The sequence below is a fragment of the Balaenoptera borealis genome, assembly GCF_965194805.1.
Source record: "Balaenoptera borealis genome assembly, chromosome: 9".
NCBI classification, from domain to species: domain Eukaryota; kingdom Metazoa; phylum Chordata; class Mammalia; order Artiodactyla; family Balaenopteridae; genus Balaenoptera; species Balaenoptera borealis.
The window spans coordinates 69,954,562-69,978,536 of NC_138873.1; the positions used below are offsets into that span (position 1 = coordinate 69,954,562).

The window sequence follows — 23,975 nt, forward strand, 5'->3', positions numbered from 1 at the left end:
GAGAGGGTGTCAGGATAATGTTTGTGACAAGGTCTCCCTCTTTCCCCTTAAACATACTTGCCGTTGAATTGCAGCCAAGATTTTAGACCAGGACAGCCGGCACTGCTGGCTTCTCCTTCTTGAAGGATTCCTGGGGCTCCTCTGAGCCACACTGAAAGCATCGTGCAAAGGAAATCCTTTTTCCTTAATAAAAGCGGCTGTGATTCCCTCCCACCAAGTTCTTCACTGTCTCTAAAGCTGCACATGGCCATATATACAGACACAGAGGGAAAATACAGTTTTCTGAATGTAGCACCCTTACCTCTCACAGCAAAATAGCCAAGCCCTTTAGGATAGAGATGCTTTAGGCAAACCCATATCACATCTAATGTCTCCTAAGACTTCTGCAAAATTAGGGTAGGAAGTCGTTTGGGCTTCATTTTTCTCTCTCCTACTGCACTATAAATCTAACCAAACCACTCTATCAATACAATTGCTTCTTTTTTGATTTTTGCACAAAACCGATTTCTCCTTTCATTGATAGCCCATAACTGAAAGCTTTCTAAAATGGATGTGGGAGGAGACATGTGCAAAACAAAAAGAAATGGGAAAACGTTAAACAAATTACTTCTCGCCTGTGAGATTTTCCTCCTTTTCTCTGCAGCGTTATTTGCCTTCTCTGTTGACATTTCAGACTAGAGGAAGATTATGCATAATTGGAGCAGCAGTTTCTTTATCTCTAACCCTCTGAGGGTTCCAGGGACAGAGGTTGTTAGCCTGGGAAACAGGATGTTTGCATTACTGATTAGGCCACGCTGCTTTGACTGAAATAGTAGAGAATATTCTTGGCGGATTTGCCTGTGTCAAGTCGGCCTGCTTCTTGTCCATCACTTCTGGGGTGAGTTAGCTGCCGCCACGTGTGTCACACATCACGTCTCAGGTTGTTCTTTCAGGCTGTCAGTCATCTTACCTGCTGCTGATGATTAAAAACCTTATCTCAACCGAGAAACTGTCTGCTGCCTGCATTTGTGTCTGTGACCGCGGGATAGTTGTTCGGTGCTTTGGGCTATCTTTATCTCAGATTCCTGGTGCTGGGGTTCCAGCTGTTTGTGGGAAGTAGAGGAACAAATGACTTTACCATTTTCAATTTAATTGTGCTGCAGAGGCAGCTGAAGATGAAACCACACCGTATTGCTTCCTTAACTACATTGCTGGCTTACTAAACAATGCTGCACAATCATGGTTTGGAAGCTTCGGTAGGTAAAATGCAAATTTCTCAGCTCAGCTGACAGTGATTTTGATCCAGTAGGTCCCAGATGAGACCCAGGAATCTGTCTTTAAACAAACAGCCTGATAAATATGATTTAGATGGAACACGGGACAGACTACAAGAAACAGAGCTACACAACGTTAAAGAGTCGAGTGGAGGTTAGGAAATCCGAGTTCCGTTTTAGTATCTCATGACGAGTCAAAAAGAATGTTGAGGGAAAATCCCAATACTTCTATTTATAGTGACCAGAGTGTTAGCAATTTAAGGATATGATTTATGTCTAATTTCTCTCTCTTTTTTTGATGTTAACTAAATTCACTCTGGTAATCATTTTTTAAAAATTGAAGTATGGTTGATTTACAGTATCGCGTAGAAACAGACTCAGAGACATAGAAAACAAACCTATGGTTCCCACAGGGGAAAGCGGCGGGGGGAGGGATGAATTTGGAGTTTGGGATTAACAGATACAAACTACTATATAAAAAATAGATAAACCACAAGGATGTACTGTATATGTATGTGTATATATATATATATATATATATATATATATATATATAAAACTGAATCACTTTGCTGTACACCTGAAACTAACACAACATTGTAAATCAACTATACTTCAATAATTTCTCTTTGGTGATGCACTTTGATTGATACACTTGATAGACAGACACTAAATAATTAAATCTAATACTTAATGATCTTAACAAATTTAAAACATTTATTATCATTTGTTGAACTTTTATTAATATGAATCCTAATAGAGAACCCAAAACTAGACCACAAAATATTTGGGAATTTAGTAGCATTTCAGAATAGTCGAGACAAAAAAGATTGATTAGTCCCTACATGGTATTATAACTGGCTTGTCGTTTAGATTTAAAAAGAGGCCGGATTTCTACTTCACTCATCAACTCCAGATAAATTACAGATGAATTAAAGATCTAAATTGAAAATAAATAAAGCTGTATACACCCTAGAATAAAATACAAATACTTCTTTTTAGTATCATTGGCATGACATAAAACCAACAAGTCAAAAAGTTAAAGATAGGCATATTTGACTACCTAAGAATTATTGTATGGTAAAAAATATCATAAAAGAGTCAAAAGTTAAGCTTAAAATTAAAGATAAAATTAACAACTTGAGAAATACTTTTGAATAGGCAGTTATGGACAAATAATCCATAAATGACCTATAATTTATGAAATGATGTTCAACTTTGCTCAGAATTATATAAATGCAAATGAAAATAAGATACTCTATTTCATCTGTTTCACAAAAATTAACTTATTTCATGACATCAGCTTTGGGGGGTGTGGACAAGAGGGCCTGAGCAATCTCTATACAAGTTTAAAATACTCATAATCTGATCCAGCAATTCTACTTCTAAAAGTGTATCCTAGAACTATAATTGTACACGTAACCAGAACAAGGATGATAATTAGAGCACCGTTTGTAATAGTAGGAAAAACCTGGATATAATCCAAATAATCATTAATAGAGGGCTGGTTAAGTAATTAATGATTCATAATACTTTGTACTTATTTTTTTTTTTTTTGCATTTGATGAGATTTTATTTTCAGAAAGGCAGGATTCATTCCAGTTTGTCCAACAGATCACATAATCAATTTTTTTTTTTTAATGTTAATCAAGAAATTCCACTTTCATCAGCAAAAGGCGGGCTATGCTGTCAAATACAGCCAAGATTGTAAGCATACAAATGGCATTAAGTCTACTGGATCTTAAATTATTCACCAGTATCCACAAGAAAAAGGCAACACTTTGTCCTCCTGAAAAGGTATATCACTTTTTAGGAAACTGGTAGCGCTTCTGAAAGCCTCAGCATTCATGATTATGCTAATAGCCCTTGCAAGTGTTATTTTACACTATCTGTGCTGACTCAGCTAGGAGCCAACAGGCTGGATGTTGGCAGGTAAAACACATCCCTGCAGACCTGTTACTGTTCATGATGACATTTGGAAATCTCAAATCGCAACCCCAAAGGCTCCTTCGGTTCCATTCATGCATTATATGTACACATATGAAGAGTTTTCCTACCAGTAGCATTTAAAATAAGCACACTAAATAACTGCAAGTCACATGTAACATAGAATATTCGAATGTTTAGTTTTTAACTGTGTGTGACAAAGCTAAGACAGCCTATCATTCCAATAAAAAAGGCAGGGAGTGGGAGGGACAGTTTTAACACACCATTAATTTATGCTACTGAGTTTTTCTAGTGAAAGACAGCAAAGCCAATACAAAATTTAGGGACAGAGGAAAACTCAGATTTCAGCCTCTGGTACCTCTCTAAAGGCAAACCTTGTGCTTCCGTGCCCTGCCATCCGGAAAGCTTACCTCCTTCCCAGCCAGACACCTTCTAGCTGAGAATACAACAGTCATTAAGCATCTCTGTCCCTGACAGCCCACACCTGGAACATGCATCATGCCTACCTGGCAATACAGGGGCCATGAAAGGCGAGAAAAAAGCATGCCTTGTGAGAGAGACTGTTAAAAAGGAGCCCCCTGCCCCAGTCTCCCAAAAAAGTACTGATCACATTAACTACATCCAAGGAACCAGAGGGAAATAACTGAGGATTGCAGAGAATCTACTCAAGCTGTCACTGCAAAGAGCAGAGTAAGAAGCATGCAACCTTCCTCAAATCACATGCGCTTCACTCAAACTTTTTCCCTCACACAAGGTCTTCTCTGCTAACAGGACTGGTCTTCAGCATCTCTCTGAGTTCCTCTCTCTTATCTAAGTTGCTCAAGCTAGTTCTAGTCTTTCCCAACAGGATCCAGTTGGAAAATATAAAGCCTTTGGAATGCAGCCGCACAGGAAGTAAGGCATATACAGAAACAGGAGATTTAGGAGAAGCCCTCCTGGTGTAGATTTAGAGACAAAAGCGCCAGACTGCCACCAGCAGCAAGATGCCCAGCAGAGCTGTTTTCCCTGATATACTCGTCCCATCACTTTTGTTACACGGGTTCTCCTGGCAGCAGCGGTACTGAAGCTCCGTCTCGCCTAAGGCTTTCGCAATGGCTTCGAAACTGCAGCGGTCAGACATCCAACACTGGTAGTAAGTTTTGGGTAGCATGGCTTTAACGATGAAACAAGTATCTTGATTATGTGAACAACTGACGACCGTAGTGCAGCCATTAGCTGGGTTAATACAGCTGTAGCACTCCAGGCTGTGACCTACATGGCAGAGGGCAGCCAGGATGAACAGGAGCCCGAGCTGCACGAACCCTCCTTTGCTTCCCTTGTGACCGGCTACAGATTCTTATGGCTCCCGTCATCCGCTTCAGTGTGGCTACGCCTGATACTGTACTATTTTAAAAGTATGGTTAGATCTGCATCATATATGGATATGGAAAAAACCACCAAGATACACTGTTAGATTTAAAAAGAAAAAGGAAGGTAGGGCACTAAACAATGTGTATATTATGTTTCTGTTTGTATATAGCAAAACCCCAGAAAATGTGTTTATATACACAGATCATTTCTGGAAATGTTAAGAAATTGTTAAAAATGGATACCTTTGGGAATGGGAGTGAGGATTTTGGGGTAGGAGGAAGACTTACATTTCATTGGAAATACTCTTGTATTGCTTCAAAATTTAAAATCACGTAATATATCTTTGGAATTACTGAAGCAAAAGCTACTTGAAAAAGCAAGGATTTTACATACCTCAGCTGTTCTTCTGATTACGGCATAATGTTTGTGATAATCATACTTTGCTATCAGAAAGATCAAATTATGTCTTATAAAACAAATCAACTAAGCACATGAAACATTTACAAAGGTGGTTATTTTGAAAAAGAATTCAGTATGTAAATGACAAAACGTCATTAGGAAAAATCCATGCATTTAGCATAGCTGGTATGTACTTCACTGTGTCATACCGCTATGCAAAGATGTTCCTGACACCTCCTCAGTACCATGACATGCTTTCAGGACTTTGCCTAGTAAAGGTGGCTATTTGCCTTGTCATCCTGAAACCGTGTAACTCTGATTGGGACTTGAACCCACACACTGGGACTTTCAAGTCCCAGCCAAAACCCAGACTGGGACTTGAACCCATGTTCTTTTAACTGAGATCACACACCTGGTCTCAGGACTTAATGAAGCTCAGGTTCTTGATGTCTCATCACAGAAAGAATTCAGTGAGAGACAAAGTGATAGGTAAGAAGTGGATTTATTTAGAGAGAAACACAGTCCACAGAGTGTGGGCCATCTCAGAAGGCAAGAGCAGCCCCAGGGTATGGGGTTGTCAGTTTTTATAGGGATGGGTAATTTCACAGGCTAATAAGTGGGAGGAGTATTCCAACTATTTTGGGGAAGGGGTGGGGATTTCCAGGAATTGGGGCACCGCCCACTCTTTGACCTTTATGGTCAGACTTGGAACTGTCATGGCTCCTATGGGTGTGTCATTTAGCTTGCTGATGTGTTACAATGAACATATACTGAGGCTCAAGGTCTAGTGGAAGTCGACTCATCCATCTGCCATCTTGCACCTATGTGGTTCTAATCAGTTTATGTTGTGTCCTCAAACTAGGTCATTCTTTTAAAGGTGGTGCCCTGCCCCCTTCCCTCCTGTTTCAATCGTGTAAGCAGATAAGTTATGGAGTCCCCAGAGAAAGAGAACCAGGAATGGCTTTCTTGACATAAGAGAAGCCATTTTGGCCTAAGCCGTTGTGTGATCTCAGGTGGGCAGGATCAGGATGCTTCCCTGTGAGCTGAACAAAGGCACTTTAGTTTAACATTCAGGCAGAGGGGCAGGGTTCCCCAAGGTAGGCCATTATGTATGCTTATAGCTATAGACAGCATCCTTTTGGTGATTATAGTAACAAAAGCAACGGAAAACAAAGGTTAAAGTAAAAGAAACAGATCCAACATGGAGTCAGATTTTGTTCTTCTCCGTTACAAAAGGTCAAAAGGAGAGAGGAGATGCCAGTCCGTTGTCCTACCAACCTCCTAGAATCCTTCTTGCTGAAATCCATCTTGAGCCATGCGTGTGCCATCAGGAAGGACCTTGAGTCAGAGTGATTGGCCAGAGACAACCTGGAACTAACCCCATCACCATAAAACCTGAGTCTGCGAGCCACATGGCAGAGCAGTTCTCCTGGGTTCCCTTACCCTGCTGCTCTCTGCCTGGGTGCCCCTTCCCAGTAAAGTCTCTTGCTTGTCAGGATGTGTGTCTCCTGGGACAATTCATTTTTGAGTGTTAGACAAGTGCTCACTCTTGGGCCCTGGAAGGGGTCCCTCTTCCTTCAACGAATGGAGTCTTGAACTTTTTTAGGATCACAACCCTGAAAGCAGGATAGACACAGCCACAGCCATAGCCTGAAGTGCTTGGTGGGTTTTAGGAAGACAATGTACTGGGAATCTTGGAGCTAAGCGTTCCTCAGCTGGCAAGCCATAACATACGTATTTTCTGTTTAGGAAGAAACTGAGTTTTACAAAAGTGAAATGAGGGGGGAAAAGGCACAAATATTGAGAACCAATCAGTCCTTCTCAGCGTTGCCTCATGCCTTCTCCATGCATCCTTATTAAAGCCAGATGCACATTTAATTTTAGAAGAGTCTAAATAGGTGTGTGTTTTATTTTTCTGTTTTCTACTGGAGTAATGTTGTAAGCTTAGAAATGCTCTATATCTAGCATCTGAAATTTACAGCTCTTCTGTTTTAAGTAAACATCAGGTACTTAGCTAATTAAATGTAATGCTTGTAGGATCCTGTTTATAGGAAAGTGTCAACTTTCAGGATGTTGTGTATAAGTCTTGATAAAATTATGTAGAAAATAACAGTGTATTCTTGTTTCATAGGCTGACCTTGCAGTCAACACCACCTGGAAATGGCTCAAAACAAAAAATGATCGAAGGGCTGAAACGAGATAAGATCAAATTGATGTCATGGTAATTACACAAAGTACCATTCAATCACTGGATGGAATTTACTGTTGATCCCTGGACTTAGATGCAGGTGGGAACACGCAGTTTTTATTACTCTGCTGGTATATAAGACAGGTGAGGACTTTATTAAGAGCAGTTACTGAGAAATCACAAGACGAAGCTAAAATCCCTCTTCAGATCCACAGTCAACTGCCCTGACCACATCCTGCAAAAAATCCAGAGGAAGGTAATATGAATGAAATAATTTGGGGGATTTTAATTGAGGAGTAAAATATTTGAGAATACAAAGGAGCTGGTTGTGCATAAACCTTAGTAAGAAGACAGGCATTTATACATTCTCTTTTCAGCACTCATGATTGAATTGGGAGGAAGTCTGCAAAATTGTGGTCTGTGATCACAGGCTAAGATGTTATCTAACTGAAGCCAGAAACCAACTGTCTCCTGCTGTGATGTGTGAGTGCCTGTCAGTAACTAAAAAGTTTTCTCAAGAAATATTGGATGTCATTTGAAAGGCATTCTTTTGAGTGGCTTCCGGGGTCAGGAAGAGAGGGAGTAGACATGTAAGTTGGTGATATTGTTTTGTCATCAGTTTTTAAATGACACATAACTACATCTTCAAACTGGTCAATGGTAAAGCAGCTCACCCGTTCAGCTGAATGACCATAGCTTCTGATATTTTTTGAATAGACCCTCTTGGGTAGACTTGAATTGTAACACTGAAATCTCTTGAACAACATTGTTTCCTTTTTCTTCTTTCATAGAATGCCACAAAAATAAGAGTCGGTAGTTTTTCTCACTATTACTGATGGACCTTGCAATTCTACATCACTTGGCTAAGTCTAATTGGTTTGTTCCGCAGAGAGTTTCTAGAAATGTTTGCTAACTTTAGTTATATTTGCGTCAGCGCAGCTTGGAACAGCAGCTGGTTAGGAAATTAGGACTAGAAAATAAAAGTGCTCCTTTGTCCCTCCTTATTAATGTTGAGGATACAAGATTTGGGTACATGGAAGAATTATGAACTGACACTACATGGGTCCCTCAGGAATAATGAAGCTCCATTTCACTTTCATGGGAACTTTTGTTTCCTAAGCTCTACAATCTTCTCCCCACTCAAAAAAGAAGATGTTTTATATTAGAACAGAGGAATATTCTTAAGTTTCTGAAGATGTCTTTAAAATAATTACTTAACACCAACTCAATTATTCAAAATATTGGTCACCCAAATTGATTGTAATACTTTGCTATAGTCTTGAATTATTTTTAAATGATAAGAATAACCACCATTTATGAAAAGTTTGTGTGTCTTCATTTCATTTCTTTAAACTTTGGTTTTGGTTTAAGTTTCTTTTCTTTTTTTTTTGCAGTAATAGAGTCGTTGCAATTTTGAGTCATATTTCTCACCATTTCTTGCTGAAAAAGGTAGCATGTGAAGTGTTAGAAAAGCAATTTATTATATTCCAGAACAGCTTCTCAGTTTCCTTGTATATTTCTCAAATTTACATGAAAACTCAAAGTAAGAGCTAGGAAACAGAAATAGTAAAATTGGAACGTAATATGTGCATTTTGTTCAAAAGTAGATCAAGATAATCTGCTTTCACAAAGAGAAAATGTACAGGAATCAGTTGATATTTCCATTGAGAACAGCATGACCTATAGCACCATACTTCCATTTTTATAGATTATGAATCCCAGAGTAGTTTGCTATCAACTTATGATCCTTGCAAATTCTGGTTTTGGTGTGTAACATTTCAGCATTCCCCATCATAATGTTGCACAAAATAATCCAGTAATTTCTTGATTCATCAGACTCAGAGATAACATTATAGAAATGCTCTAGCATCCGTTGTGCACTGGGGTAGGAGGAGGAGGAGGAGAAAGAGAGAGAGAAGAGGGCACTTAGGCCAGAGCGGGAGCGGAATCAAGGGCAATATTATGAATTGAATGTGAAAAGACAACAGTAACATCATGATCCATGCTTAAATCAATGCCCTAAAGAGAATGGATTAACTGTGTGTTTCTAGGCTACAGAGGTAGTATAGGTGAAAGGGTACTATCTTAGGATCAGACCACTTTCCAGATGACTTTGGCAAATCCTTTTACTTCTCTCAAGTGTAGTTTTCTAGTCTACGAAATAGGTGACATAATAGTGCTTTCCCCAAAGAAGTGTAAAGAGAATCAAACAAGGGAAATGGATATGAAAGCCAATGCTTGTCCCCCACCAGTCACTCCCCACCAATCAGACACTAGTCCTCATGACTTGGTCAGGTGTAAAATGCCTCTTTATCCGAGTGAAATGGCTTTCTTAAGGCTGTTCCGAAGAAGGTGAAGTCAGATAAATATGCAAAATAAAAAATTACACGAGCAAGTTATATTTGAACTGGTATAACATAATGTTACTCTAAAAAGAAAATATGTCAGCATTCTGTTTAGGGATATACCACCTGAAAAAAAAACATTTAAGAAGTTCATTGTGAAATATAAAGTTTTGAAGGCAGTGTAGTAAAATGTGGTTCAGAGCTTGGAGTTGTAAAGGGATATTCTAAAATCTTAGGTCTGCCAGTGGTGAATTTTGTGACTTTGTATAGGTTACTTCGCCTCTGGAATTCTTTTACCTGCCAAAATGAGAAGAATACCTCACAGGGTTGTCATGAGTATTGAATATATTTAAGTGTTCAAGGTGCTCAAAAGAAAATACCTAGCACACACAAGTGCTCAATTAATGGTTGGTATTCTTTTTAACGTAGAAGTTATTATTATTACCAAATTCAGTATGGCAGATACTGTGGGCAATGCTAACTCCAAATTTTTTTTCACACTTTGTTAGATTTCCCCTAATAGATTAACTGAATCTGTGTTATATAAATCACACCCCACAGAGGAAAAGTACCAGAAGAAAGTGGAGAGACAAGACCGGCATCCCATATCTCAAACCCTGGAGGAGAAATTTTTGTTATAAGAGACAGCGGTTGTTCCAGTTATCTATTACTGTGCATCAAAGTACTGAAAAACTTAGTGGGTAAAACAAGAAGTTATTATTATCTCTCAAGGTCCTGCAGGTGGATTGGGCTCAGCTGGGCCATTCTTAACTTGGATTTCTCATGCATTTGTGATCAGATATTGGCTGGGGCTGGAGTCATCTGAAGGCTCGACTGGGCTGGTCATCCAAATGGCTTCTTCACTCGTTACTTCTTGGCCTCTTTCTCTTCCTCTATGTGGCATCTCGTTCTCCAGGGCCGGTCCACATGGCTTATAGCCTTCTTATTGTGTGGTGGTCTCAGACTAGTAACACTTCTTACACGGCAACTGGCTTCTAAGACACAGGAAGCAGAAACTGCCAGGTCAGTGCAGGGCTACTCCCACGACTGGCCCAGTGTTGTATTGGTGTAAGGGACACTCTCATCACTGCCTTATTCTATTGGTGTAAGTAGTCATAGGGCCCACCTAGATCAACGGGATACAAAGTTAGACACACCACTTTTCCATATGGAAGTGGCAAGGTCATACTGCAGAGTGAATGTAGGCTGAGAGATATTTTTGTGGCCATCTTTGGGAAATACACCTGCCATAGCAGAGAAAACAGGGGCAATAAACAATAAGGGGCTTCCCTTTGCAGTTCTGCTCTGTTTTTTTTTTTTAAACTATTATTTATTTTTATTTTTATTTTTGGCTGCGCTGCACAGCATGTGGGATCTTAGTTCCCCAACCAGGGATTGAACCCATGCCCCCTGCAGTGGAAATGTGGAGTCCCAACCACTGGACCTCTAGGGAATTCACTGCTTTGTTTTTATCACAGAAAAAAATGCTTATGATGTGAGGTGCTGAGGTTGAGAAATCTACAAACCCAGCCTGTCCATTCTATTATTGAGAGACTTTAAGGTAAATTAAATGTTTCTATAATCTAGTGCTTTTAAATGGAAATGATACTTGGTGTGTCAAAAGATTGCACGAAAACAGCTCAAATAAAGAACAAAATGTAATGCACAAATTTTAAAAGTTACAAGAATGATTCTTATATTGCTATAACAATGCTCTGTACAAAACTTTTCTGGCCTTTGGATGTTTTACTTTTCTGAGTGATAAGTTGACACTACTTAATGTTTTGTCCCTGATAGCATTTATTACTGCAATAATGTTAATTTTAAAAATTGGGTATTTTTAAACAACAAATATTTGAATTTCTCATTTAAAACAATATTTTATGGTACATAGAGTTTGTCCTATCAAAATTTTTTGTTGATTTAGTTTGCAGACAATTTAAAAAAATGCTGATGTGCTAGAAAAACCAGAAGGGTAATGGAAGAACTAAGATTTTAATTACATAATTATGTTAACATTGTAAAGTGCCTTAAAATAACAATTAAAGTAGAAAGTGTACATCTTATTTTATTTTAAGCCCCTTAAATTTAGTCAGTTAAGAAAAGAAGCTTCTCAAAATATGATCGTTACAAGAATCGTCATAAAGGAATTGAAATTTTTATAATCCTATGAGCACTTCAATTTCCTTCTAAATACTGCCTGCTCTTTTTCTTTTTAAAAAATATTTAAAGATCATCTTTTGTTCTGTTTGTTTTTATGGAAACCCCTGGGGTTTTTTGTTTGTTTGTTTGTTTTGTGTTTTTTTTGCAAAGTATACCTGTACAAGTTGTACTTTATATGTCTTTTGCCTCTAAGACCCCCTTTTTTCACTCTTTCTCTTCATTTCATCTGGAAAATTAAGTCGGCTCCCTTTTAGAATTTTGCGAAGCCAAAAAATACTGTTAAGTAATTGATAAACAGAAATCCCACCCCAAATACAGCTGCTGAACTGTGTGACTTCACTTATTTTCCTCTGGATGCTGGGACACTTTGGGGATACACTATTTGCAACCCCTGTGATTAGGCTAGGGAAGTTATGAGGAGTGCTGAATACACAAAGCTCCTGTACAAATGTTAAAACAGTAAAATATATATTTACTACCGTCATGTTTTTCTTCCCCATGAAATATGTGTTCCTTATTCTCATTAGTTTTTCACCTCTCCATTTTCCTGTCCCCAGCCTATCAAATGTTTCAACATCTATGAATGCTTTTACTACAGCATTCGTCACTCTAACTCACAGTCATTTGCCTTTGTATCTGGGTCAGAGAGCAGGAAACTTATTCATATTTGTGTCACCCATACTTGGCACAGTGCCTGGCATGTAGCAGGTACTTATTCAAAGTACATCTTTCAAATGTTCAATTTGGACCTTAAATTTTGCACTTTACAATGTTGAACTGTCAAATCATCCAAAACTCATCTTTTCATAAAATAGAGAAAGTATTAATTATCCATATCAAAGAATGAATGAGGGGATTTGAGACAGATCATGGGAGTATTAACCGTTTCTCTCTCAGCCATCCTTTGACCATCAGTGAATGCGATACAGGGTCTCAAGGTCACTCTGGTGCCTAGGAGCAATATTTGAATGTCTACTTCGAAGATCTGAGAACTTGGAGGATTACTGAGGTTGGGGGCTGGAGCATGGGATCACAGAAGACATTCACTGCTCAACCTGGGATTCAGAATATGTTACAAGAACAGGGTAAAAACCCATTTACTGCAACTAGAGCACATGAAGAAAGAAAACTCGTAGCCAAGGCTACTCCAAGTTGAGTTTCCTGATCACTGAACCCAGACCCTTTAAATTCGTCCAGCAGGAGACATCAGTGGTCACCTGGTGGGACGTGGAGGTGAGCCTGTTCGGGGACTGGCTCCATGGGGGTTGGTGGGATGAAGGATGAAGGATGCTGAATATATCCACTTACCCTTGAGATGCTCCACCTTCACACCTCTCATCCAGGCTGAACTATTGCTATTCGCTGGACCAGGCCAGATGCTAAAACTTACAGGCCTCTTCTCTGTTTAACAAACAACTCTTACATACCTATCTCATGCCAGGCAGTGTGCTGGGGATTCAAGTCTTTGCTTTCAAGGGTCCTTTTCATTAGTGATCCTTCACTGAAGGCTGCCTACTTTTCTTCTTCTTGGTAGTTAGCTGGGCTAGATGGGGCTAATGAAGTGAAACCTTAGGTTAACGCTCTAGAAATCGGTTAGATTTAATCTGTTTTGTTAACAAAGAATTATGCCTCTACCCTGGCCAGTCATCTCAAAAATGTGCTATGAGTCAGCTGGGCTTCCTGGTGTGGAGAGTATGGGTGAGTCACCCCATCTACCCCCACCATTAGAAAAATCGAAAACCTTACTCTTTGGCAGTGGGGGAGCAATGGCAGCATCTCTGCAGGTAAATGAAGAGCAGGATGTCACATTGTACCAAACGCCTGTCTTCTTGGAACAACCTTTTATATATATGTACATATATGTGTATTTGTGTACATACACGCATGTACACATACATATATACATACATCCATATATGTGTGTGTATGTGTATTTAATTTGCCTTGAAGCCTTTCAATAATAGGACTGACAGGCTGGGATGATAGATTTCTCAGTCCTGGCACCTTACCTTATAAACACATTTTTTCTGTGATAAAAACAGAACAGAGGAGCTGCAAAGAGAAGCCCCCTTATTGTTCATTGCCCCTAAGTTTTCACTGCTATGGCAGGTGTACTTTTCAAAAATGGCCAGAAAAAAAAACTCAGTCTAAATTCATTCTGCAGTATGACTTTGCCACTCCCACATCAAAAAGTAGTACAAAAAAAAGTTGTACCCTGTTTGATAGATGGGGTTGGCGTGTATGTGTATGGCACTTGGTGTGTCAAGATATATAGAGATATATATAGATATATACTGATGTCCATATATGTGTGTGTATGGTACACTGTTATTTACCTATTATATAAATCATTTAATACATTAATTATATATTAATGTATATAATCACAATAAATAATATGCAAACATATTAAATAATAATAGTAAGTTTAACATTGTAAATCAACTATACTTCTATGAAAAATAAAAAATAATAATAGTAAATCATGGCAATAATATTCTTTAATACTTTTAAGAATGCTATCTTTTCCTCACAGAGTCTTATTATATTAAGAACATAAATTTGCCCACATACCTAGTTTGATATAAACTAACAGATACCCAGTTGAAACACTGAAGCTCTTATATATGCTTTTTATTAATGTTTTCTTTTGAATTCTTATGACTTTTATATCTTAGCATAAAATGGCTCTTACCTGTGGCATATTTAACACTTAGACATTTATGTATTACCCAGCTACAAATTCTATAGCTAAGTGAGAATATGTCGTCTCTAATGAATTTATTATCTGAAAATATTTTATTTTATTAAACACTTATTCTAAGTTGTCATTCAAGAGTTACCTTGTTTCTCAGTATGAATGACAGCTCTACATAAGCAACTTTTTTTTTTTTTTTTTAAAGAAATTCACGTTCTTTTATTTATTTATTTATGACTGTGTTGAGTCTTCGTTTCTGTGTGAGGGCTTTCTCTAGTTGCGGCAAGTGGGGACCACTCTTCATCGCGGTGCGCGGGCCTCTCACCATCGCGGCCTCTCTTGTTGCGGAGCACAGGCTCCAGACGCGCAGGCTCAGTAGTTGTGGCTCACGGGCCCAGTTGCTCCGTGGCATGTGGGATCCTCCCAGACCAGGGCTCGAACCCGTGTCCCCTGCATTGGCAGGCAGATTCTCAACCACTGCGCCACCGGGGAAGCCCCATAAGCAACTTTTGATTGATACTGTTACTCTTCTAAAGTCCCGATGCGACACAACTGCATCTACTCTGTGCAAGACCTTGTGCTAGGATGGGGGTGGGTTAGAGGGGCACAGTTTCTACCCTTAAGAAGCTTTACATGGATGGAAAGACAAACAGGTATATAACTAGCTAGAGTTCAGGGCAGACTGTGGAACTTCATCTAAGAATTATAAGCAAAGTGATGGATAAATGCAGTGGAGAGTTATTTATTCTCCCTTTGGGCTTGGATGAAACCTTCACAATGAAGCTGGTGGCTGGGCAGCTCCTTAAAAAACTCTGAGGTGGATGGCTGAGAAGGGGGAGAAAGGCCTTACAGGTCAAGTCGAGAATACACACATTTTCTTGGCCTCATTTTATTCTGATGGGGCAGGTGGCAGGAGGTGAGGGTGTGTTGAGTGGGTGTTGGAGATGCACTGTGGGGTTGGATATATAGAGTCTGTGATGCCTGCAGTGTCCTCACTCGGAATACCAAGAGGCTGAGATTAGTACATCTGATTTAGATTGAGCATGTTTTGCAAAATAGCATAAATCCCAGCTGAACATGATTATTGTTCCTGCCCTGGGTCTTAATGTTTTTCTTCCATATTCCAAAACAGAAAGGCCTAAGGGTGATTAGGCTGATGAAAACATTTATTAAAATGTTTTCAGAAACACCTAGAATTGGAGGGTTAATCCCTTTCTGCTTGGTTAATCTCATCTCTTTTTAAAATAAAGACAAAGCCGTTTCTGTTATTGAAAGCTAAAGCAATGGTGACTTTGGTTCTGCTTTTTCAATCTTCTCTTCACTTTATCATAAAGCAAATCCTAAAATATGCATCCGTTTCATGCTCTCACTTTCTGCAATCTTGTTATAAATGCTTCTCTCTGAATTAATTCTGATATAATTGTTCACTGCATAATGCTGAATTTTCATAATATATGAGCTGCAATATCAAAGCACAAAAATGATACTAGTTTAAAAAAAAACCAGTTTCAATTCTGAAATTTTCCTTGTGGCTTTGTATATCACTTAAGAAGTGGTTCTCAAATTTCGGCTCTTAGAATCTGTTTATGATCTTAAAAATTATTGAAGAGCTCAAAGAATTATTTTAATGAAGTTATATTTATCAATAGTTACTGATACAGAAATTATGTTGGAAAAAGTTTTAAAATATTTATTCTTTTTTTTTTGGCCACATGGCTTGTGGGATCTTATTTTCCTGACCAGGGATTGAACCCGGGCCCTCAGCAGTGAAAGCACCAAGCACTGGACTGCCAGGGAATTCCCAGAAATATTTATTCCTTTAAAAACAACAACTTAAAACCCATCACATGTTAACACAAATACAATATATTTATAAAAAATGACAATTTCCAAAACAAAAAAAGTCGGTGAGAAGAGTGGCATTGTTTTACCTTTTTGCAATTTTTTTTTTTTTTTTTTGGCCACATCCTGAGGCTTGTGGGATCTTAGTTTCCCAGCCAGGGACTGAACCTGAGGTCATGGCAGTGAAAGCGTCAAGTCCCAACCACTGGACCACGAGGGAATTCCCTCTTTTTGAAAATTTAAAAAGTACTGGGCTAATAGAACATAGCTACATTCTCAGGTGCTTCTTTATTCAATCTGTTGCAATATCACATGTCATGTAGCCTCTAGAAAATTTCTCTGAACACTCATGAGGCGATGAGAGTGAAAAACCCAAACAGCATCTTAGTATTATTATGAAAATAATTTTGACCTCACAGACCCACTAAAAGTGTTTATGGTCCCCAGATCTCACTTTGAGAGCCACTGACTTAGGACAATATTTATTCAGTGTTAATTATGGGTGAAGATAAATAAAACCCATAATTACTTGTGTATAAGTATATAAATCAGGTAGAAATAATGACGTACGTATGTTTTAGCCTTACCTACACGTAAACAGTCTGTTTTCTGTATTATAAACTGTTGGTTCTACTGTCTGACAAATTATTCTTATAAGATACATGGGTTGATATAAACATCTAGCAAAAACATGGTCTTATCATGTCGGTCTACATGAAAAATAACCACAGGTTTTGAATCACATGGAATTATAAATCTCATTCTGAAATTTTTTTAAAATAAATTTTGGTTTTGATAAATTATAGATTTAGAGGAAGTTGCCCACCCCCCCCCAAAAAAAATGTACAGGGAAGTCCTGAGTATCCTTTAGCTAGTTCCCTCAATGATAATACCTTCCAAAACTATAGTACAAGGGGAAAACCAGGAAATTGACATTGGTACAACCCACAGAGTTTATTTGGATTTCACTAGTATTGTGTGTATGTGTGTGTTTCTGTGCAATTTCATCCCATGTTAGATTGTGACACTATCGCAATCAAGATAAAGAACTGTTCCATCACCACAAGGCTCCCTCGTTCTGTCTTTGTATAGCCACATTTACTTACTCCCCTCAACTTTCTCCCCACATACTAACTCCTTGAAACTGCTAATGTAGCATCTCTATAATTTTATCATTTCAAGAGTGTTATATAAATGGAATCACACAGAATGCAACCTTCACTCAGCAGGATACCCTTGAGATCCATCCAAGTTGCATGTGTATCAATAACATGTTCCTATTTGTTGCTACATAGTATATAATCTCGTATTGGAAGTACTATTGTTTGCAGAACCAACCATTCCTCTGCTGTTGGGCATTTGGATCATTTCCAATTTGGGGCTACTATAAATAAAGATGCTATGACCCTTTGTATACGTTTTATTTGAACATAGTTTTCATTTCTCTGGGATAAATGCCCAAGTACAACTGCTGGGTTATATGGTAAGTACATGTTCAGTTTTATAAGAAACTTCCAAACTATTTTCCAGAGGGCTGTACCATTTTATATTTCCACTAGCAACGTCTGAATTATCCTGTTTCTCTGCATCCATTTGGTATTATTTTTATGTTAGCTAGCTGATAGGTATATAATATCTCATTGTGGTTTTAATTTGCACGTCCCTAATGGTTGATGCAGAATACGTTAAATGTGCTTACTTGCCATCTATATATCTTCTCCAGTGCAATGCCCGTTTTTCAATTGGATTTTCTTAATTGAGTTTTGAGAGTTCTTTATATATTCCAGATACTAGTCCTCTGTTAGACATGTGGCTTGCAAACATTTTCTCTAAGTCCGTATCTTGTATTTTCATCCTCTTTGAGGATTAACCCATAATTTGGATGAGGTCTAATTTATCACTTTTTCTTTTTATGGATTTCATTGTCAACTCTAAAAACTATTCACCTAGCCTTTGCCCACCCTTCCCAATTTTTTCCTAAAAATTTTATAGTTTTACATTTTACAGTTAAGTCGATGATCCATTTTGAATTAATTTTCATATAAGGTATGAGATTTACATTAAGGTGTTTGTTTATATGTTTGTTTTGTTGTTTTTGTATTTGTTTTGCCTATGGATGTCCAATTGTTATAGCAGCCATTATTGAAAAAGTCGAAATCCTCTGTTAAAATTGCTTTGGCATCTTTGTCAAAAGCTAGCTGGGCATATTTTTTGGTTCTCTATTCTGTTCCATTGGTCTGTGTATCCCTCTGCCAATATCATGCTGTTTTATTACTGTAGTTATAGAATAAGGCAACACTGGGAAGACTGGTTCCTCTCACTTTGTTTCTAAAATTGTTTTAGCTATTCTAGATCCTTTGCCATTCAATAATCATAAACTTCTCTGTGTCTACAAAAGCTGTGCTAGGATTTTGATAGGTATTTCATTAAACATAGAGATCAATTTGGAGAGAATTGACGTCTTTACCATGTTGAGTCTTCCAATCCATGCACATGATGTCTCTCTGTTTATTTAGGTCTTTAATTTACTTCATCAGTATTTTGTAATTTTCAGTGTACAAGTCCTGTCCATATTTTGTTAGATTTATACGTATTTTATTTTCTTTGGAGCGATTATAAATAGTATTGTGTTTTTAATTTGTTTCCACATTATTGTTTTTAGTATATAGAAATGTAGTTGATTTTTATGTGTTGTTTTTGTCATGCAATCTTGCTGAGCTCACTAATTAGTTCCAGAACATTTTTTGTAGGTTCCCTGTTTTGCTTTTTTTTTAAATGTAGATGATCATATCATCTATAAATAGGGATAGTTTTACTTCTTCATTTTAAATTTGTGTGCCTTAATTTCTTTTTCTTGCCATATTGTGCTGGCCAGAATGTCCAGCACTATATTGAATAAGAGTGTGAGAGTGGACATCCTTACCATGTTCCTGATCTTAAGGGGAAAGCACTTGGTTTTTCACCATTAAGTGTGATGTTATCTGTAGGTTTTTGTAAATGCTCTTTATCAAGTTGAGAAAACCCTTTTGGTTCTTGTTTGATGAGAGTTTTTATCATGAAAGAGTACTGGATGCTGTTAAATGCTTTCCTGTGTTGATTGATATAATCATATGATTTTTCTTTATTCTTTTGATATAGTGGATTACAATTAAGTGATTTTCAAATATTGAAACAGCCTTGAATACTGTGAATTATTTTCAGTTGGTTGTGTTGAATAATTCTTCTTATACATTACTGGGTTCAATTGGTTATTATTTTGTTTTGGATTTTTGCATCTAATTTCATGAGATATACCAGTATCTTGTTTTCTTTTTTTGTTCTGTATTTGTCTGGTTTTGGTGTCAGGGTAATCCTGGCCTCATAAACTGAGTTGGAAACTGTTCCCTTCTCTTCTATTTTATGAAAGTAACTCTGTAAAATTGGTGTTAATTCTTTAAATGTTCTGAATTGTCTTCTCATTGGTAATTAATTCTCTGTCTCTGTTATCTTTCATGGTTTGAACATAAGCACTTTAAAAATGGGGATAAAAATCTGTCCCTTTCACATATATACAATGGAATATTACTCAGCCATAAAAAGAAATGAAATTGAGTTATTTGTGGTGAGGTGGATGGACCTAGAGTCTGTCATACAGAGTGAAGTAAGTCAGAAAGGGAAAAACAAATACCATATGTTAACGCATATATATGGAATCTAAAAAAAAAAAAATGGTACTGATGAACCTAGTTGCAGGGCAGTAATAAAGATGTAGACATAGAGAATGGACTTGAGGACCCGGGGTGGGAGGCGGAAGCTGGGGCAAAGTGAGAGTAGCATTGACATGTATACGCTACTGAATGTAAAATAGTTAGCTAGTGGGAAGCAGCAGCATAGCACAGGGAGATCAGCTCAGTGCTTTGCGATGACCTAGAGGGGTGGGATAGGGAGGATGGGAGAGAGGCTCAAGAGGGAGGGGATATGGGGACATATGTGTGCATATGGCTGATTCACTTCGGTGTACAACAGAAACTAACACAGTATTGTGAAGCAATTATACTCCAATAAAGATCTATTAAAAAATTCTTTTGTCCCTTTTATCTTACATGAGATTTTTCTAGAACATGTAGGGATAAAACCCAGTTCTTAAATGCGGTGAGGTCAATGCCTGGATAAATGGTCAATCACTCAGCTGACCTTGCATAACCTGATCTCATGTACTCAGAATGCTTAGGTAAAGCTGTATCTACAGGTATAAATAACTCAGGAAGTGCATTTAGGAAACCTTTGATGGATACTACCTGCTGTCTACTCTTGCCACATTGCTGGGTTAGCATTTACTTTGCACATTGATAACTAGCCTTACAGCCCAGCTACTGTCATACAGAGTGAAGTAAGTCAGAAAGAGAAAAACAAATACAGTATGCTAACACATATGTATGGAATCTAAGGAAAAAAAAAAAAAAAGGTCATGAAGAACCTAGTGGCAAGACGGGAATAAAGACACAGACCTACTAGAGAATGGGCTTGAGGATATGGGGAGGGGGAAGGGTAAGATGTGACAAAGTGAGAGAGTGGCATGGACATATATACACTACCAAACGTAAAATAGATAGCCAGTGAGAAGCAACCACATAGCACAGGGAGATCAGCTCGGTGCTCTGTGACCACCTAGAGGGGTGGGATAGGGAGGGTGGGAGGGAGGGAGATGCAAGAGGGAAGAGATATGGGAACATATGTATATGTATAACTGATTCACTTTGTTATAAAGCAGAAACTAACACACCATTGTAAAGCAATTATACTCCAATAAAGATGTTAAAAAAAAAATAAAGAAGCCCTGTGGGTTTAAAAAAAAAAAAAAAAAAAAAGGCAGGAGAGGTATTATCTTTTCTTTCTGTTCTCCCACCTGGGAATGTGGAGATGGGAAGGATGTGCTCAAATGCTTGTATATTTTATGTATCATATATAAGCTTATCTATCTATCTGTCTGTCTATGTATCCATACATCCACTCATATAGATATCCTTAGATACTATCTAGTGAAATTTCATGTTTCATAAATAAGGACATTAAAGCTTCTTAACAGGATGTTAAGATTTTAAAAAGAGAACTTGTTGTTGTTGTCATTATACCTGATTCTACTGGTTGATGTGCGAAGTGGGAAGAGTCAATTCTCTACCTCTTTCCAAGAGAGAAATTGCTTTTTTTATACATGGCTTTAGAGTATATTGGGAGCTGTAAGCAGAGGGGTCAAGACACTGCTGACTATTACTATTAATAGTAGTAATATTAAAATTACTGGTTGTTGTTATGCCTGTTAAGCCAATTTTATAGTAACTTTTTTCCCATGTCTGTTTTTCAGAAGAGCCATGGATTACTACAGAAAATATGCAGCTGTCATTCTGGCCACATTGTCTGTGTTTCTGCAAATTCTCCATTCCTTTCCTGATGGAGAGTTTACAATGCAGGGTGTGTGACCAAACTTGGGTTTGCAGTAACAAGAAAGCACACATTTCTAGATGTACATCAATAACTCCATTAATTACATTTCTACCTCCTTTTCAAATGTGATAAATCTTTGCTGTTGGATATCTATCTAGGCACTTTTAGACTGTGAACATAAAATTAAACTAGGTTCCAAAAATGTACAGTGAAAATGATATCTTACATGTCCATTTAAATAGCAGCCTGTACATTTCCATCTGGAATAGATTCCTGATTATTCTTTATCTGAGTTTTACAGGCAGAAAGTGCTCCTTATTCAGTCTAGCTAGTTGATTTTTTTTCTTTTTTTTACATGTCTCCCAGAAGATGTGGGAGGATTTTAACATAGCCTTTGTAGATGAATTTTCAAATCAGTTAACAAGTGAGAAAACAAAACCATTTTATGCAGTAAATTTGTTTTGCTGTATTTTCTGAAAAATCTCATATAGTAGCCGATATAATTCCATCTGCCAAGAAATTGTGAGCTACTATTGGTGATGGTTTTTCTCTAGACAAGTGATAATATTTTAACCCCTGTTCCCAAGTGCAGATGCCTGATCTTATATCAGGCTGTCCCACTCACCATGCTTTCTTAATTCTGACATGCTTTTCTTTGTCAGTATTTGGAGTTGCTATGGGGGGAAAAACAATAGCAGATTCTAAATGGGAAAATATTTTGCCTCTGGGCAAAATCCTTCTTTCGGATGAGCATGGTGTTTTCATCTGTCAAGTTTTGCATTCCCTATAGACATACTATCAGCACTGGAATTGAGAAGTCATACTTAAAGAAAGAGAAACTACTGCTACTGAGATTTCCCATGCATATCTGCAAAAATCGTTTTCCCATGAAAATAACTGTAGTTGGTACAAATAGATATTGTGTATGAAGATGAACATAGAGCCAAAAGTACTGGGTTGGCCAAAAAGTTCGTTCGGGTTTTCCAAGTTACGGAAGAACCCGATGATCTTTTGGGTCAACCCAATATTTATTATTTATTTAATTTCTTTTGATTTCCAATAGAAAAAAAAAGAATATTTGCTGTCCCATAGTAAGGAAAAATGCATAGTTTCTTTTAAAATTATTTTTGGATGATTTTACTCTTTGCCTTTTTTTTTTTCTTTCTTTTTTTCTGGCGATAGGCTGCCCAGAATGCAAGCTAAAGGAAAACAAATACTTCTCCAAGCTGGGTGCCCCAATCTATCAGTGCATGGGCTGTTGCTTCTCCAGAGCATACCCCACTCCAGCGAGGTCCAAGAAGACAATGTTGGTCCCAAAGAACATCACCTCAGAAGCCACATGCTGTGTGGCCAAAGCATTTACCAAGGTGAGAACTGAAAGGGCCCCAGAAACTTTCTATCAGTTCAACCAGAGAAATGTCCTCAGAGCACATCCATGGGGTCTAATGCCAGAGGTATCTGATGACCCATGCTTTATTGGGCATTTGTAGAGTGAAGGGCTGCATTTGTCCCCTTTAATCAAAAGAGTCAGCAACCTTGTGGGCACAGGCTGGATTTATTCTGAATGAAGAGAGTAGGGCTAGAGGTGATGAGGGACAGGTTGGGAGAGAGTATAGAATACTTAGTGCAAACCTAAGCTTTCAGAGTGAAAATATCAGCTGAAAAGCAGAATATGCAAATATAGCAAGCATCTATTTAATTCAGCTGGCTAGAGTCAATTTTATTTAACAGTTTTCAATTTTGCCTACCTATCTATCTGTCTATATATATCATCTATCTTTTTTTCCCTTCCTCCTTAGGCTACAGTCATGGGAAATGCCAGAGTGGAGAATCACACTGAGTGCCACTGCAGTACTTGTTACTATCACAAATCTTAAATATTTTGCAAAGGGCCATGTTGATGACTGCTGATTTCCTGGAATGGAAAAATTAATTTGTTCAGTGTTTATGACTTTGCAAGATAAAACCCTCCTTTTCCTTACCATACCATTTTTTACACGCTTTAAGAATATACTGCAGCTTTATTGCCTTTCTCTTTATCCTACAGTATAATCAGCAGTCTTGTTCTTTTCATTTGGAATGAAATACAGCATTTAGCATGACCATAAGAAGCTGGTTCCGCTAGAAATAAAGTCTTTTAAATCATCATTCTACCACTGAATTCTAATTTTTTCTGAAAAGTTTCAAGCCAGTTACTTTTTTTTTTTTTTTAATTAATTAATTAATTAATTAATTTATGGCTGCGTTGGGTCTTCGTTTCTGTGCGAGGGCTCTCCCCAGCCGCGGCGAGCGGGGGCCACTCCTCATCCCCGTGCGCGGGCCTCTCACCATCGCGGCCCCTCCCGCCGCGGAACACAGGCTCCAGACGC

The 23,975-nt window shown here is 37.9% G+C and overlaps 1 protein-coding gene across 6 annotated transcripts; it reads left to right on the plus strand.

Annotated features, from left to right (window-relative positions):
- The first annotated feature begins 4,410 nt into the window (after nucleotides 1-4,410).
- On the plus strand, nucleotides 4,411-23,754 carry CGA (glycoprotein hormones, alpha polypeptide). Of its 6 annotated transcripts, none has more exons than XM_082406038.1 (4): nucleotides 4,411-7,393; nucleotides 21,527-21,633; nucleotides 22,789-22,973; nucleotides 23,406-23,754. In XM_082406038.1, exons 2-4 carry the CDS (start codon nucleotides 21,534-21,536, stop codon nucleotides 23,481-23,483), a joined length of 363 nt encoding a protein of 120 aa, XP_082262164.1. In that variant the 5' UTR covers nucleotides 4,411-7,393; nucleotides 21,527-21,533; the 3' UTR covers nucleotides 23,484-23,754. The 6 variants fall into 6 exon arrangements, with proteins under 6 accessions (XP_082262164.1, XP_082262161.1, XP_082262162.1 ...); XM_082406039.1 differs by lacking the exon at nucleotides 4,411-7,393 and adding an exon at nucleotides 12,841-12,878; XM_082406035.1 differs by lacking the exon at nucleotides 23,406-23,754 and having other exon boundaries at nucleotides 4,411-8,586; nucleotides 22,789-23,394.
- Nucleotides 23,755-23,975: the final 221 nt, after the last annotated feature.

Excerpts from the sequence above, each read along its gene's own strand:
- CGA (XM_082406035.1), top strand. The coding sequence starts at position 21,534 with ATGGATTACTACAGAAAATATGCAGCTGTCATTCTGGCCACATTGTCT. Across the intron at positions 21,634-22,788 it reads TGGAGAGTTTACAATGCAGG|GCTGCCCAGAATGCAAGCTA; the intron begins GTGTGTGACCAA and ends TTCTGGCGATAG.